Source organism: Pseudophryne corroboree, chromosome 3, assembly GCF_028390025.1.
Source record: "Pseudophryne corroboree isolate aPseCor3 chromosome 3, aPseCor3.hap2, whole genome shotgun sequence".
Taxonomy (NCBI): Eukaryota; Metazoa; Chordata; class Amphibia; order Anura; family Myobatrachidae; genus Pseudophryne; species Pseudophryne corroboree.
In genome coordinates this window covers 33,533,742-33,548,395 of record NC_086446.1, presented here as the reverse complement: position 1 = coordinate 33,548,395, position 14,654 = coordinate 33,533,742, and the positions used below count along the sequence as shown (strand labels likewise).

The window sequence follows — 14,654 nt, the reverse complement described above, 5'->3', positions numbered from 1 at the left end:
AAGTATGTATATCTGTCTAGAAGAGACAAAACAAAATACTATAGTGTTTGGGAAAGATGGTTGGACTCACCATATACACATCAATAACTACATTTAAGGTTGGTTGCCGTTGAACATATGTTACTATCTAAATGGAATATGTGATGTTAATTTTAAATCTGCTCCGGTCTCTGCTGTACAGGCATAATTGAACTTGTGACTAAAATGCAATGACCACGTGTGACACGTTGTTACTCAAGATATGTTTATTTGGATCATCTGTATACTGGTATTATTATCGACAAATGCAGTATAAATGTTTAATAACTTGTAACATGTTGGGGGGTTTACAGTTTAGCTTTATTTGTAATGCATATCCAAAAACTCAATAAAAAGTTTTGAATTTAAAAAAAATAACTCATGCACCTTTGTGTTTGAGAGTTTCAATGTATTTATGTCACATTATTATCATCATCATCATCATATTTTACAATATGAACAATATTACTGCAATCACATTTAGTGACTGATCAGCTCATGGAAATAGTTTTTTTACTTGTATGAATTCTCTCATGTCTAATCAGATTTGACCTCTTTGCAAAACATTTGCCACACTCAGAGCATGCAAATGGCTTCTCCCCTGTGTGATTTCTCTCATGTGTAACAAGACCAGATTTCTGTGTAAAACATTTCCCACACTGAGAGCATGTAAATGGCTTCTCACCTGTGTGACTTCTCTCATGTCTACGAAAATCTGATTTCCGTGTAAAACGTTTCCCGCAAATAGAGCATGGAAATAGCCTCTCATCTGTATGACTTCTCTGATGTGAAACTAGATCTAGATTCCGTGTAAAACATTTTCCACACTCAGAGCATGGAAACGGCTTCTCACCTGTGTGAATTCTCTTATGTGCAACAAGAGTGGCTTTGTGTTTAAAACATTTCCCGCACTCAGAGCATGGAAATGGCTTCTCACCTGTGTGACTTCTCTGATGTGTAACAAGATGTGATTTCTGTGTAAAACAATTCCCGCACTCAGAGCATGGAAATGGCTTCTCACCTGTGTGAATTCTCTCATGTGTAACAAGAGTGGCTTTGTGTTTAAAACATTTCCCGCACTCAGAGCATGGAAATGGCTTCTCACCTGTGTGAGTTCTCTGATGCTTAACAAACACTGACCAATGTATATAACGTTCACCACATTCAGCACAGGCAAATACTGAATCACCTTTATGAGAAGTATTAGGTTTCGTTATATCTGAGTGATGAGGAGAACATTCCAGATGATTGTAGGGATCAGATGATTTATCTGCAGTGGAAAGTACTGGATGTAAATTCAAAATAATGGTGTTTTTCCCCAGATAATCCTGTGTGATGTTATCTTCTATTTTATAATCTGGAGACACACTGAGATATCCCTCTGAGGTGTTCCTGTTTGTGGGTTCATCTGTTGGAAATAAATGTATAAAAGTGGAAATGTTTTACTATGAGGTACAAATGTTATTAGTGAAATTTTAATAGCAATTTGCAGACTGCAAACACTTTTATATAATGAAATATATAAATAGAGCAAATTTGACTTGTGTTGCACAGATAAAACATGGCTTAGGTCAGCAGGAGTCTAATAGGGACATGATGTGAGGAGGAGAGCAGGAGTATAATAGGGGCTGATGGCTCCTGATGTATGAGATACACCAGAGAGTTTAGGGAGGAGACTGGTCAGATCTCTGGGCGGGTAACACACAGTGACATGATGTGAGGGGAGAGCAGGAGTATAATAGGGGCTGATGTCTCCTGATGTATGAGATACACCAGAGAGTGTGGGGAGGAGACTGGTCAGATCTCTGGGCTGGTAACACACAGTGACATGATGTGAGGGGGAGAGCAGGAGTATAATAGGGGCGAATGACCACTGATGTATGAGATACACCAGAGAGTGTGGGGTGGAGACTGGTCAGATCTCTGGGCTGGTAACACACAATGACGTGATGTGAGGGGGAGAGCAGGAGTAGAATAGGGTCTGATGGCTCCTGATGTACGAGATACACCAGAGAGTGTGGGGAGGAGACTGGTCAGATCTCTGGGCTGGTAACACACAGTGACATGATGTGAGGGGAGAGCAGGAGTGTCACACACCAGAGGCGGCGTTCGCCGCGCTTACCCCTGCACGTCTGCTGGTCGGTGTTGCGGCCTCTGCCTTCGGTGGGCCACGGGCTCCGGCGTCTGGTTGGCGCGGCTACCGGCGTTTCTCCGGGGCATGGGCGCCGCCATTACACCGGCATTACGTGGACGGGGGGCAGGTGACGTCATCAGACTGCTCCGCCAATCCAGTGCTGGCGGGAGATTCAAAGCCAGACGCCAGACAGAGCTTCAGTGCCCGAGTATCGTCTTTCCCTAACGTAGATGCCAGTGCTCTTGTTCCCGGCAAGGATCTCTGCAGTTGTACTCCAGTGTCTCCGGCATTTCCAGCAGCCAGTTCGCTACAACGGCTCCAGTGTATTCAGCGGCCGGTAATGTCTCTGCGTACCAGTCATCCGTGTTCCTAGTAATCAGCGTCTCAAGTCTCTGTTCTCAAGTTCCACCAATCCAACAGCATCTCAAGTCTCCATTCTCAAGTTCCACAAATCCAACAGCATCTCAGTCTCCGTTCCCAAGTTCTACAAATCTACAGCGTCTAAAACCCCTGCACTTCAGTTTCTCACATCTTCAGCGTCTGTCACCACTCACAAGTTCTTCAACCATCTGTGCTATTAATCATCATTCATAAGCTCTATAAGTTATCAGTGACTTTCAAACATCACCCACAGTTTCTTCAATTACCAGCATCCCCAATACTGCTTGCTAAACCCCTCAGTAGGTCTGGACATTTCCTCATTTATTCCTTTTTGGCATTTGACTTTAAGTTGTTTTCCTTTGCAATAAAGCTCTTTAATATTTCATCAAACTCCACTGTCAGCGTCCTGTATGAGGAAATCCTATATTAGGCCCTTTTCCAGCTCAGTTGTGGTTCCTCTTTCCCATCATCGGCAGAATACCCGAGTTCACAACACCCTCAGTCTAGGCTAGTGACAAGGAGTATAATAGGGGCTGAGGGCTCCTGATGTATAAGATATGCCAGAGAGTGTGGGGAGGAGACTGGTCAGATCTCTGGGCTGGTAACACACAGTGACATGATGTGAGGAGGAGAGCAGGAGTATAATAGGGGCTGAGGGCTTCTGATGTATGAGATACATCAGACAGTGTGGGGAGGAGACTGGTCAGATCTCTGGGCTGGTAACACACAGTGACATAATGTGAGGGGGAGAGCAGGAGTATAATAGGGGCTGAGGGCTCCTGATGTATGAGATACACCAGAGAGTGTGGGGAGGAGACTGGTCAGATCTCTGGGCTGGTAACACACAGTGACATGATGTGAGGGGGAGAGCAGGAGTATAATAGGGGCTGAGGGCTCCTGATGTATAAGATAAACCAGAGAGTGTGGGGAGGAGACTGGTCAGATCTCTGGGCTGGTAACACACAGTGACATGATGTGAGGGGGAGAGCAGGAGTATAATAGGGGCTGATGGCTCCCGATGTATAAGATAAACCAGAGAGTGTGGGGAGGAGACTGGTCAGATCTCTGGGCTGGTAACACACAGTGACATGATGTGAGGAGTAGAACAGGAGTATAATAGGGGCTGATGGCTCCTGATGTATGAGATACACCAGAGAGTGTGGGGAGGAGACTGGTCAGATCTCTGGGCTGGTAACACACAGTGACATGATGTGAGGGGAGAGCAGGAGTATAATAGGGGCTGATGGCTCCTGATGTATGAGATACACCAGAGAGTGTGGGGAGGAGACTGGTCAGATCTCTGGGCTGGTAACACACAGTGACATGATGTGAGGGGAGAGCAGGAGTATAATAGGGGCTGATGGCTCCCGACTCCCCTACTGGGCAGATACGTTTCCCTCATTAGTCTGTACGGACAGAGGAGGGTGTAGGATAAAAGACTGTTGTAGTGACCGAGCAGGTAAAAAATTTGACTTTTCTCTATTAATGTTTATTACTCACCTGGGCTGATATCTGTAGGGATTTCCTCCTCCTTACACTGCTGATCACCTCTCACATACATCTCTTCTCTCTCTGTATCATATGCCTTATTATTAGTATCATACATCTCTTCTTTATCTTCTGCCTCATTATTATAAACATACGTATTTTCTTCTCCTTTTATATCTTCTACCTTAATAAAAGTGATATACTCACCCTAATACACAAAACATTAAAATAACACTTACCAACATCTAATGTCACTGAGGTAAGCATTAGAATATCACTGTATAAGACACACATAGATGCATTACACTTCTTATAGTGAAAAGTCACTTTGTTATTTGGTGAGAACCTAAATCCCACCTACTTGATCCTTCTGTGGGACCCTGTGATTCTCCTCTGTGCAATCCAGGGAATACAGAGGACAAGGACATCTCTCTGGGGTATCTCTGTTACTGGGTCCATCTGTAGGAGACACAGAGTGACTGAGTACATTGTACATAATAGAATTTTAATTACCTACCGGTAAGTCCTTTTCTCGTAGTCCGTAGAGGATGCTGGGGTCCATGTTAGTACCATAGGGTATAGACGGGTCCATGAGGTGCCATTGGCACTTTAAGAGTTTAAGAGTGTGGGCTGGCTCCTCCCTCTATGGGGGTAATTCTGAGTTGATCGTAGCAGGAACTTTGTTAGCAGTTGGGCAAAACCATGTGCACTGCAGGGGAGGCAGATATAACATGTGCAGAGAGAGATAGATTTGGGTGTGGTGAGTTCAATCTGCAATCTAAATTGCAGTGTAAAAATAAAGCAGCCAGTATTTACCCTGCAAAGAAACAAAATAACCCACCCAAATCTAACGCTCTCTGCAAATGTTATATCTGGCCCCCCTGCAGTGCACATGGTTTTGCCCAACTACTAAAAAAAAATTCCTGCTGCGATCAACTTGGAATTACCCCCTATGCCCCTCCTACCAGACTCAGTCTAGAAACTGTGCCAGAGGAGACGACATACTTCGAGAGAAGGAATTACACAGATAGTGGCGAGATTCACACCAGCTCACACAACAACACAAACCGGCAACAGGCCGGATAACTTAGCAACAGCTGAAACAGTAAAGAATGCAGAAATTACCTAGGAACCAGGCAGTACTGAACTACAAAACCAAAGCAGGAAAACGCAGCGCTGGGCGGGTGCCCAGCATCCTCTACGTACTACGAGAAAAGGATTTACAGGTAGGTAATTAAAATCCTATTTTCTCTTACGTCTTAGAGGATACTGGGGTCCATATTAGTACCATGGGGATGTACCAAAGCTCCCAGTACGGGAGGGAGAGTGCAGAGGCTCCTGCAAGACTGCTTGACCAAACTGGTGGTCATCAGCGGCCAAAGCATCGAACTTGTAAAACTTGGCAAACGTGTTCGACCCAGACCAAGTAGCCGCTCAGCAAAGCTGTAAAGCCGAGACACCCCGGGCAGCCGCCAAGGAAGCACCCATTTTACGAGTAGAGTGGGCCTTAACAGACTTCGGACACGGCAATCCTGCCGTAGAATATGCATGCTGGACGGTGAACCTGATCCAGCGAGAAATCGTCTGCTTAGAGGCAGGACACCCAATTTTCTTGGGATCAAAGAGGACAAACAGAGAGTCCGATTTCCTGTGACGAGTCCTCGTCACGTAGATCTTTAAAGCCCTCACAACATCCAAGGCCTTTGAAGCAATTGAGGAGTCAGTAGCCACTGGCACCACAATAGGTTGGTTGATATGGAAAGCCGATACAACCTTAGGCAGGAACTGCGGACGAGTCCTAAGTTCCGCCCTGTCTTCATGGAAGTCCAGATAGGGACTTTTACAAGATAAAGCCCCCAATTCCGACACGCGTCGCGCAGAAGCCAAGGCCAACAAAGTGACTGCCTTCCACGTGAGGAACTTGAGTTCAGCTTCCTGTAGAGGCTCAAACCAAGTCGACTGCAGGAACCGCAACACCACATCGAGATCCCAGGGTGCTGTAGGTGCCACAAAGGGAGGCTGGATATGCAGAACCCCCTTCAAAACAGTCTGAACCTCAGGGAGGACAGCCAATTGTTTTTGGAAGAAAATGGACAAAGAAGAGATCTGGACCTTGAGGTAGCCCAATCTCAGTCCCATATCCACCCCTGCTTGCAGGAAAAGGAGAAAAACGTCCAAGTTGAAACTCCCCCGTAGGAAACTTCTTGGACTCACACCAAGAAACATATCTTTTCCAAATGTGTTAGTAATGCTTAGACGTTACCCCCCTTCCTAGCTTGAATCAGGGTAGGAATGACCTCACTCCGGATACCCTTCCGAGATAAGATCTGGTGCTCAACCGCCATGCCGTCAAACGTAGCCGCGGTATGTCTTGATAAGCGAACGGAGCCTGCAGCAGCAGATCCTCCCGAAGAGGTAGAGGCCTGGGATCTTCCAGCAGAAGATCCAGCAAATCCACGTACCATGCCCGCCTTGGCCAGTTCGGAGCAATGAGGATTGCCAGAACCTTTGTTCTTTTTACCAGCTGAAGAACCTTTGGAATCAGCGGAAGTGGAGGGAACACATACACTGACTGGCACACCCACGGTGTCACCAGAGCATCCACCGCCACTGCCTGTGGGTCTCTCGACCTGGAACAATACCTCTGCAGCTTCTTGTTGAGGTGGGAGGCCATCATGTCAATGTGTGGAACCCCCCACCAACCGGTTACCTCCTCGAACACCTCTGGATGGAGTCCCCACTCTCCCGGATGGAGATCGTGTCTGCTGAGGAAGTCTGCTTCCCAGTTGTCTACTCCCGGAATGAAGATTGCTGACATCGCCACCGCGTGTTTCTCTGCCCAGAGGAGTATCCTTGACACCTCTGACATGGCAGCCCTGCTCTTCGTTCCGCCTTGTCGATTTATGAAGGCCACTGTGGTTACGTTGTCCAACTGCACCTGAACAGCTGACCTTGTAGGAGGTGCGATGCCTGGAGAAGGCCGTTGTACACGGCTCTCAGCCCAAGAATGTTTATCAGGAGGAGGGATTCTTGATCCGACCACCTTCCTTTGAAGGTCTCCGCCTGAGCGACTGCTCCCCAACCTCTTAGACTTGCGTCCGTGGTCAGCAGGATCCAGTCCTGAATTCCAAACCTTTGTCTTTCCAGAAGGTGTGGTATTTGTAGCCACCAGAGGGGTGAAATTCTGGCTTTCGGTGACAGATGTATCCTGGTGCATGTGTAGGTGAGATCACGACCACTGGTCCAGGAGATCCAGTTGAAAGGACAGAGCGTGAAACCTTCCGTACTGGAGAGCCTCGTAGGAGGCAACCATCTTCCCCAGAAGGCGGATGCACTGATGAACCGATACCCGGGTAGGCTTCAAGACATCCCGGACCATTGTTTGCATCACCAATGCTTTCTCCACCGGGAGAAACACCCTTTGCACCTCTGTGTCGAGGATCATCCCCAGGAAAGACAGCCTCCTTGTCGGCTCCAGATGAGACTTTGGAAGGTTCAGGATCCAACCGTGCTCCCTGAGCAGATGCGTCGTGAGTGCAATGGACCGTAACAACTTCTCCCCGGAGGATGCTTTAATCAGTAGGTCACCCCCTGCTTGCGGAGAACCATCATTTCTGCCATCACCTTGGTGAAGACCCTCGGTGCTGTGGAGAGACCGAATGGCAGTGCTTGAAACTGAAAGTGATCGTCTAACAGTGCAAACCTGAGAAAAGCCTGATGCGGCGACCAAATCGGAATGTGGAGGTATGCATCCTTGATGTCCAGGGACACCAGGAACTCCCCCTCTGTCAGACCTGAGATGACCGCTCTCAGAGACTCCATCTTGAATTTTAACTCCCTGAGATAGGGATTCAACGATTTTAAATTCAGAATTGGCCGTACCGAACCATCCGGGTTTCGGTACCGCGAAAAGGTTCGAATAGTAACCCTTGTTCCACTGATGCGGCGGAACTGGAACAATGACCTCTGACAGCACCAATTTTTTTATGGCGTCCAGAAGGATGTCCCTGTCAGCCAGCAAAAATGGCAAGCCTGACTTGAAGAATCGGTGAGGTAGAAGTGTTTGAAACTCCAGCCTGTACCCCTGGGACACAATATCCTGTACCCAGGGATCCAGGCCGTACGAGTCTTGCTCCTACCTGATCTACCTCCAGGCTAGACAGTCATGCTGTAGACTTTGAGGCACCAGAAGCAGGCTTCTGGTCCTGGGAACCTGCGGGTGCAGGTTTCTTGGATTTGGCGCGACCACCTCTGAAGAAGAAGGTGTGAGCGGGCTTGTTCTTTCTAGTCCTAGCGGGCCGAAAGGACTGTGACGTCTTGGGAGTAAAAGGTTTCTTCGTATCCGGGGCAGCTGAGGGAAGAAAAAGAGACTTACCCGCGGTAGCCCTGGCAATCCACGCATCAAGCGCCTCCCCACAAAGAGCCTGACCTGTGTAGGGTAGGTTCTTCACACTTTTTCTGGATTCCACGTCCGCAGACCATTGGCGCAACCAAAGACCCCTGCGAGCCGAGACAGACATGGCGGAGATCCCCGCAGCCATGAAACCCAGATCCTTCATAGATTCTACCAGGAACCCTGCAGAATCCTGTATGTTACGTAAAAACAAATCAATGTCATCTTTATCCATCGTAGTCAAGTCCTCCTGCAGAGTGACTGACCACTTTGCTATCGCCTTAGAAAGCCATGCACAGGCAATAGTGGGCCGTAGGATCACCCCCGTCACCATGTAAATGGATTTGAGCATAGCATCAACCTTGCAATCCGCCGGCTCTTTCAATGAAGTGGATCCCAGGACCGGTAAGACCACCTGTTTGATAGTCTGGAGACAGACGCGTCAACTATAGGCGGGGTCTCCCATTTTTTTCTATCATCATCAGGAAAGGGAAAAGCAACCAGAACCCTTTTAGGGATCTGGAATTTTTTCTCCAGGTTTTCCCAGGATTTTTCAAATATAGCATTTAATTCCTTAGATGCAGGAAAGGTGAGCGGGGCTTTCTTACAATTCGTGAAAAAAGCCTCCTCAACTTGGTCAGGGGATGTGTCAGTAATATTCAACACATCCCGCATGGCCCCAATCATCAACTGCACCCCCTTGGCAAGTGATGCCATCCCCCTCAATACATCCCCATCCCCATTGTCAAAGTCGGTATCCGTGTCTTCCAGCATAATGTGGGCAAGATCACGCTTATGAGAATGTACCGCAGGGTACCCCGAGGGAACAGGACCGGGCCATACAACCATAGAGGATTGTAATACCAGAGTTGCAGTTTCAGTCCTAGCAACACGGTCAGAAATCTGAGATATAGTCCCCCTAAGAGAGGCTAACCACTCCGGTTCCCTAGCCGGGGACTGCGCTACAACAGTTCAATCCTGATTACATGGGAGGGGATCTTCCTGTGAAGATATATCCTCTACAACATATGAGTCCCTAGACATGTTTGCAATTACACCCCACATACACACAGGGGACAGGGCAGAGTTTCCCCCCCCCCCAAAAAAATAAGAATTTACTCACCGGTAATTCTATTTCTCGTAGTCCGTAGTGGATGCTGGGGACTCCGTAAGGACCATGGGGAATAGACGGCTCCGCAGGAGACTGGGCACATCTAAAGAAAGATTTAGGACTATCTGGTGTGCACTGGCTCCTCCCCCTATGACCCTCCTCCAAGCCTCAGTTAGGACACTGTGCCCGGAAGAGCTGACACAATAAGGAAGGATTTTGAATCCCGGGTAAGACTCATACCAGCCACACCAATCACACCGTACAACTCGTGATAGGAACCCCGGTTAACAGTATGATAACTACGGAGCCTCTGAACAGATGGCTCGCAATAACAACCCGATTTGTGTAACAATATCTATTTACAAGTATTGCAGACAATCCGTGTTTGGGATGGGCGCCCAGCATCCACTACGGACTACGAGAAATAGAATTACCGGTGAGTAAATTCTTATTTTCTCTGACATCCTAGTGGATGCTGGGGACTCCGTAAGGACCATGGGGATTATACCAAAGCTCCCAAACGGGCGGGAGAGTGCGGATGACTCTGCAGCACCGAATGAGAGAACTAAAGGTCCTCCTCAGCCAGGGTATCAAATTTGTAGAATTTTGCAAACGTGTTTGCCCCTGACCAAGTAGCAGCTCGGCAAAGTGGTAAAGCCGAGACCCCTCGGGCAGTCGCCCAAGATGAGCCCACCTTCCTTGTGGAATGTGCCTTTACCGATTTAGGCTGCGGTAGTCCTACCGCAGAATGCGCAAGCTGAATAGTGCTACAAATCCAGCGCGCAATAGTCTGCTTAGAAGCAGGAGCACCCAGCTTTGAACAGATAAAGTAAGTGCAATAGGGTGCGCTAAATGCGGAAATGGGTGAACAGATCTGATTGACCCTTGTGTGTAATATTAAAAGTTGATACTTCCCTTAATATCACCTATATGCATACACTTCTTGAATCCATTCCACATATGAAAGAAAATAAATAAATGCATATAGTGTAGTATATTTTAAATGGGACAAAATTTAATACAATCAATTGTCAGATTCATACATAAAAAGGTGCACATAAAATGCAGATAAAATTCCTAAAAACACTTATTTTTCACCCAAATGCGGGGTAATAAAGGTGGAGGATTACCAGATGAAAGTGATCAGTGAGCGTATCAGATGTAACCTTAGGGTAACTGGCTCCGGAACCGGGTTCCCTCGTCCACGTCCCAATCGTCTGGTCAGCCTTACACCTGTTGATAATTCAATGGATACTCCACTCTCCTGCTGCTACGCGTTTCGGGAATGTCCCTTCATCAGGCAGTGAGAGTGAAGTGAGAGGCTTCCTTTTTATACCTTCAACCTAGATTACTTCCGGGTCAAGGGTCATAACTTAAAAAATAATTAACACATACTTGTCAAAAAATCATCCATAAAAAATATCCACAATTAAAGATGCATAATAAATGACAAAACTATACAAATGTTTAAAAGCCAGAATGCAAAAATAACGCTATGATGACCGGAAGTGACGTTAATGTGACCTCCGGTTATAGCTATAAATGATAACATCGTAGGATCTACTGAATTGACCTCATGAATTTATTCAACTAAAGTGAATCCAAGATTACCCAAACTGTTTAGTGATTCTAAGTTCAAGAAGTCCTGGGAGTGAATAATGGAATGTTCCGCTTTCGGTGTTACTGGAACGCACAGCAACTTCCGGCGGTATACTTCCGGTCCAGTGGAACGCACTTGAAGCGCATCAGATCTTTAGTGATGTACTTCCGGTCACGGCCATCGGCGTATACAGACTGGATGACTTTTTATTTAAAGATTACCCTCTATGTCCTTATATCAACTGGAGTCCATTAAACAGTTCCCCGATTCTATATACACTGAGCAGGGGACATAAATCGTCCAAAATTCGAAAGTCTCTTTAATACGTGTATTTCCTGTATTTCGGTTCCATTTTACTTGTGGGCAGCCATGCCCATACTGCGGACTTAAATAAAATGACAATTAGACTTTTGTTACATAATAATATGAACTAGATACTAATTAACACTATCCAGCTTATAGGGACAATTATAGGAGGAAAAGGAAGTGATAGATAATGGAAGAATTATACCAGAATACATAAAATTGGAATTAAGATCTATAGGAACCACTTTAACTCAAAATCTGAGTTGAGTCCATACGGGGTGAGGCTTTTAACTTGTCTAAAGTGATTAGATAGAGAATGTGTAATTAGTGGTGTGGCATGTCATGAACTGTTGTAATTACAACAGTTCATGACATGCCACACCACCAATGTAGTTTATTTAATTGAATGTAGCTGCAACTTGGTCTATATAGGCCGAACAAGCAGGGCACTGAAGACCAGACTAAGTGAACACCTCCGTAACATCAAGAAGGGCCTAATTACACATTCTCTATCTAATCACTTTAGAGAAGTTCATAACTGCTCCACCAATAATATTATCCGCTTTTTAGCTATAGAGAATATTAAGAACAACTGGAGGTACAGAGACGAAGCAACACGTTTGGCTAAAAGTGAGATGAAATGGATCCATAAAGTTAAAAGCCTCACCCCGTATGGACTCAACTCAGATTTTGAGTTAAAGTGGTTCCTATAGATCTTAATTCCAATTTTATGTATTCTGGTATAATTCTTCCATTATCTATCACTTCCTTTTCCTCCTATAATTGTCCCTATAAGCTGGATAGTGTTAATTAGTATCTAGTTCATATTATTATGTAACAAAAGTCTAATTGTCATTTTATTTAAGTCCGCAGTATGGGCATGGCTGCCCACAAGTAAAATGGAACCGAAATACAGGAAATACACGTATTAAAAGACTTTCGAATTTTGGACGATTTATGTCCCCTGCTCAGTGTATATAGAATCGGGGAACTGTTTAATGGACTCCAGTTGATATAAGGACATAGAGGGTAATCTTTAAATAAGAAGTCATCCAGTCTGTATACGCCGATGGCCGTGACCGGAAGTACATCACTAAAGATCTGATGCGCTTCAAGTGCGTTCCACTGGACCGGAAGTATACCGCCGGAAGTTGCTGTGCGTTCCAAATGCGTTCCAGTAACACCGAAAGCGGAACATTCCATTATTCACTCCCAGGACTTCTTGAACTTAGAATCACTAAACAGTTTGGGTAATCTTGGATTCACTTTAGTTGAATAAATTCATGAGGTCAATTCAGTAGATTCTACGATGTTATCATTTATAGCTATAACCGGAGGTCACATTAACGTCACTTCCGGTCATCATAGCGTTATTTTTGCATTCTGGCTTTTAAACATTTGTATAGTTTTGTCATTTATTATGCATCTTTAATTGTGGATATTTTTTATGGATGATTTTTTGACACTGTTTAGTATGTGTTAATTTTTTTTTAAGTTATGACCCTTGACCCGGAAGTAATCTAGGTTGAAGGTATAAAAAGGAAGCCTCTCACTTCACTCTCACTGCCTGATGAAGGGACATTCCCGAAACGCGTAGCAGCAGGAGAGTGGAGTATCCATTGAATTATCAACAGGTGTAAGGCTGACCAGACGATTGGGACATGGACGAGGGAACCCGGTTCCGGAGCCAGTTACCCTAAGGTTACATCTGATACGCTCACTGATCACTTTCATCTGGTAATCCTCCACCTTTATTACCCCGCATTTGGGTGAAAAATAAGTGTTTTTAGGAATTTTATCTGCATTTTATGTGCACCTTTTTATGTATGAATCTGACAATTGATTGTATTAAATTTTGTCCCATTTAAAATATACTACACTATATGCATTTATTTATTTTCTTTCATATGTGGAATGGATTCAAGAAGTGTATGCATATAGGTGATATTAAGGGAAGTATCAACTTTTAATATTACACACAAGGGTCAATCAGATCTGTTCACCCATTTCCGCATTTAGCGCACCCTATTGCACTTACTTTATCTGTTCACTGTCTCATATTGGTACAAGGGATTACCACTGGTGCAAAGGGGTTGCTGCTTGTTGCTATTGGCGCCATTCGTGTTCTCTATAATTTCTTTACACTATAGGAGCACCCAGCTTGTTGGGTGCATACAGGATAAACAGCGCGTCAGTTTTCCTGACTCTAGCCGTCCTGGAAACATAAATTTTCAGGGCCCCGACTACGTCCAGTAACTTGGAATCCCCCAAGTCCCTAGTAGCCGCAGGCACCACAATAGGTTGGTTCAAGTGAAAAGCTGATACCACCTTCGGGAGAAATTGAGGACGAGTCCTCAACTCTGCCCTATCCATATGGAAAATCAGATAAGGGCTTTTACAAGACAAAGCCGCCAATTCTGATACACGCCTGGCCGAAGCCAGGGCCAACAGCATGATCACCTTCCACGTGAGATATTTCACATCCACGGTTTTAAGTGGCTCAAACCAATGTGATTTCAGGAACTCCAAAACCACATTGAGATCCCAAGGTGCCACCGAGGCACAAAAGGAGGCTGAATATGCAGAACTCCCTTGACAAATGTCTGAACGGAGTGAAGCCAGTTCTTTCTGGAATAAAATCGACAGGGCCGAAATCTGGACATTAATGGACCCCAATTTGAGGCCCAACGTCACCCCTGCTTGCAAGAAATGCAGGAATCGACCCAGTTGAAATTCCTCCGTTGGGGCCTTCCTGGCCTCACACCAAGCAACATATTTCCGCCAAATGCGGTGATAATGTTTTGCAGTGACATCCTTCCTGGCTTTGATCAGGGTAGGGATGACTTCCTCCGGAATGCCTTTTTCCTTCAGGATCCGGTGTTCAACCGCCATGCCGTCAAACGCAGCCACGGTAAGTCTTGGAACAGGCAGGGCCCCTGCTGCACAAGGTCCCGCCTGAGCGGTAGAGGCCATGGGTACTCTGAAAGCATCTCTTGAAGTTCTGGGTACCAAGCTCTTCTTGGCCAATCCGGAACCACGAGTATAGTTTTCACTCCTCGCCTTCGTATTATTCTCAGTACCTTGGGAATGAGAGGTAGAGGAGGAAACACATAAACCGACGGTGTTACTAGAGCGTCCACAGCGATCGCCTGAGGGTCCCTTGACCTGGCGCAATATCTTTTTAGCTTTTTGTTGAGGCGGGACGCCATCATGTCCACCTGTG

At 45.8% G+C, this 14,654-nt stretch overlaps 1 protein-coding gene across 3 annotated transcripts in view; it reads right to left on the bottom strand.

The window, feature by feature from the left end:
- Positions 1-227: 227 nt before the first annotated feature.
- The window catches only part of LOC135054616 (zinc finger protein OZF-like), a 53,020-nt gene continuing 38,593 nt past the window's right edge, over positions 228-14,654 (bottom strand). Inside the window, exons 5-7 of one of the 3 annotated variants that reach the window (XM_063957815.1) lie at positions 4,383-4,480; positions 4,034-4,229; positions 228-1,426 (exon numbers count right to left, since the gene is read on the bottom strand). In XM_063957815.1, coding sequence (XP_063813885.1) covers positions 510-1,426; positions 4,034-4,229; positions 4,383-4,480 — 1,211 coding nt within the window. In that variant the 3' untranslated portion in view covers positions 228-509. Of the gene's footprint in view, positions 1,427-4,033; positions 4,230-4,378; positions 4,481-14,654 lie in introns of all 3 variants that reach the window. The other 2 variants (XM_063957816.1, XM_063957817.1) reach the window with 2 other exon arrangements.